At 36.9% G+C, this 3,430-nt stretch overlaps 1 protein-coding gene across 1 annotated transcript in view; it reads right to left on the reverse strand.

The window, feature by feature from the left end:
- Positions 1 to 2,185, reverse strand: part of LOC122813145 (cell adhesion molecule 3-like) — a 394,215-nt gene extending 392,030 nt beyond the window's left edge. Inside the window, exon 1 of the mRNA XM_044085295.1 lies at positions 1,978 to 2,185. Coding sequence (XP_043941230.1) covers positions 1,978 to 2,038 — 61 coding nt within the window. The 5' untranslated portion in view covers positions 2,039 to 2,185. The remainder of the gene's footprint in view (positions 1 to 1,977) is intronic.
- Positions 2,186 to 3,430: the final 1,245 nt, after the last annotated feature.

Consider the following 3,430-nt stretch of genomic DNA (forward strand, 5'->3'; position numbering starts at 1 on the left):
GTCCTATCTTGCATTCAGGAATGCATGCATATATCTGTCTGTGGGGATACGGAAAGTGTTTGTTTTTGTATGCTGGTTGGGGGGGGGGTCAGACTTAGGAAAAATTAGTATGCCTTTTTTCAACTTTAATTTCGGAATTTATGATATAAAATCACATGCATTGTAACCTGCATACCAGGCAACACTTGAAAAACACATTTGAAAAGACAGTGATACTTGTACTAAACTTTCTTTCTGGAAGAAATGATTTTGTGGTGCAGATGGTTTAATATAAAACATGATGAGGCAGTCCTGAAACCAGTCTCTGCCCTCTTCAATGACTGGATATCATTGTGGTGATATGGGGTTGTTTCTCTAAGTCATGCCTACTAGGGCCTCCCAGAGATGAAACATTTCTGTTCATAGGAAGCACGTTGACATATCCTTCACTCCCTGTATGCTAATACACATTTGTAATCAATGGACACAAAGTGGCTGGAGAATGCTGGGTGCCACAGTATGACTCACGCTGTTAAGTATCTCAGTTATTTATAAAAAGGAATGGCATGTGAACTTTGTCTTACAAGGTGGCATAAGATTCAAAATGGTGCAGGTTCAATTGCTACTGTAGTCCATAACAGTATAGCACTGAACATCTAACTTACGGTGTTCTGGATCAATAAACTAATAAAATGAAATGGTGTTGCTAGAAAGATGGTACTGTAACACAAGGATGCCTGCATGCAACATAAATGTATTTAAAAAATAATGCATGTTTTGATGTTGCTAATATGTTTGCTGCAGTGTGTATGCAGGATTACTTATAAACTGGAGATACTTAATCTGCATGCTCAGCAGGATGTGCTATCATACAAAGTAAAAAGAACACACGCACACACACATATGCAAACTGAGTATAAAGAGACATACATAAACATATTGGTGAATGTGTCAGTGTGTGTGTGTGTGTGTGTGTGTGTGTGTGTGTGTGTGTGTGTGTGTGTGTGTGTGTGTGTGTGCATGTATTCATGCATGCATGTGCTCTTGTATATGTGAGCATGTGTGTGTGTGTGTGTGTGTGTGTGTGTGTGTGTATATGCGTGGTGTGCACACATATATGATTGTGGGGTTGCTAATGATTGCAAAGCTTTCAAACTCAAACAAAGCTAAAATAATTTAGGTGCAAACCTACAAGAGATAATATAGCAATGTTACTATTATACTAGAATACTTAAAATATAAAATAAATAGTAGTATGTACTGATACAATCTTAACAAGCAAGCAAGTCATGCAGCATTTTAATCAATAAGTTAAAGCCCAGAAATAGGTGAAAATCCATCCTGTTGGTCAGAACGAATCAGTGCAAACTAATAATTAGATCGGTAATGGCAACAACCCTGATCACCTCTGCATGGGAATTCCAGTGGTGCACCATCTCCCCCCCTCATCTTCAGCACCTAATACCAGTCAGTCAAGCTTGGTAGCCAATAGCTGCATCTCCACAGAATTTACCAGAACCTCTAAGAAACCACTTTAAGTGGAAACTTCAAGTAACAAGTTGATAAATAATACACTTATGCAAGAATAAATAAATAAATAACTGCATACACAAATAATCTTATGTAGTCATACATATATTAGCTAAGTGCAAATGCAAAACTTCTGTTCTGGGGATCTTAGTTGAGATATAAATTCTAAAGACAGTTCAGATGACGTAATAAAGGTTTTCTAGCAAAAGAAAACAAAAACAAATATTAAATGAATTGCTCTATTTTTTCACATTCATAGGGGAACTACTTCTATCATTCACTGTAAATATTTGTACTGTTATAATAAAGAGCTTTGTTCCAAAAACCAACAATATTTGTTTCTGTCATCTATTAAACAAAACATAAATGTATGTTAAAACATAAACTTGTAAAAAATATTGAAGACTTCCATGAATAGTGATTTCATAATTATTTTACAAAAGTATTTAAAAAAAAGCAGTCACTTACCATCATGCAAAATTTCAACTGTAGCTGAGATGGTGAACAAACAGAGCCAGACTAATATCATGGTTTCATTAAATTTGAGTTCCTCCACAGATCTTCTCTTGAAGCAGTGATCTTTTTTCTACAAACCAAAGAATGGTTAACTTGTTGGCAGGGAAGGAAAACACAAGTGAATAGACTAACGTCTGTACCATTCTATATGTGGGAGGTTTTAGAAAGGAAACCATTTGCAACAGTGAGATCTTCTGTGTAGCTGTGCACAAGCTGGTACACCCCCCCTATCGTCTGCACTTGGCTTTGTCTCACACATACACCATAATCTTCTGAAATGTCAAAGCAACTGTTTTTATTTGGAGCTCTTTTAAATGCCCAGCATTCCACTTTTCCCACACAAGGACCCAGCTTTGCTGCCCTCTTCAACAGTGAAAGTACATATTTTATTGTGTCCTTCAGCTTTGAGCACTTAACTGACAAAAGATGTAGAAACAGTCTGTTACTGTTTCAAATGCGACAAAGCAATAGCAGGAATATGTGAACAACTCATTCTCAGTTTCAGAACCACAAAGTTTATTTGTTTCTGAGCTGAGGATTTGGTTGTAGGTACTAACTAGATATTATTTTATTTATTTATTAACGAGTTAAGTCCAATGGATTCAGGCTTTCCTTTTCAGGGATGACCTGGGAGCACCATCTGGTTAAGTGACTTACATAGCCCTTCATTAGGAGAATGCAGGCTGAAAAAAATCAAACCCTGGACTATAAGAAGCAACTCATTGTCTTAATCCTTATCACCAACTGACAGATAAAAATATTTGTGTTCACTCCCAAAAATGACTTAGCAGACAAGAATATTTCCAAATAAAAGGAAACATTCAGGAAAAATATTGGTTGTCAAATTCTGAGCTGTTAATAAATAGTTTTCACTTCTGGAATATATTTACAATATCTGGGGAGAAAGTTGCTTATGTGTAGTTAAGACATCCTAACCAATGGTGGAAGAGTAATAAATACCCCCCCCCCAAAAGTAAGGCATTTGAACATGCAAGAGTCATAAAAAAAACAGTAAAAGATTACAGCTTGCAATCTGTGGCCTGACACTTTAACTAACATAGTGCCATGTTGTATGACCTATGGCCATAACAAAAGTACTTTTTGTTGTGTCTGTAAAGGCAAACCATAGAGAGCAGCATAGCTCCCCTGTGCCAGATTCAGCATGGGACATATGCAGCAAATATTCCTGACCCTAAATGTGGCCAAATTACACATCCTCTGTTTAGGCACTTTTAGAATTATAGAAATGAAAGGATAATATTCTGATCTGGGATTTGAACCCAAGACGTCCAGCATCCTGCCTGATGTCACTACCACTGGACCAAGTCCCTCTCCACAGTTAAGTGTTGAGATTTCCCTTAAGATCCTTGTCTTTTCAGCTAATATTCTCCTTTCAGTTCTGTGA

The sequence above is a fragment of the Protopterus annectens genome, chromosome 10.part0 (assembly GCF_019279795.1).
Source record: "Protopterus annectens isolate FY-2018-M chromosome 10.part0, PAN1.0, whole genome shotgun sequence".
Classification (NCBI taxonomy): domain Eukaryota; kingdom Metazoa; phylum Chordata; order Ceratodontiformes; family Protopteridae; genus Protopterus; species Protopterus annectens.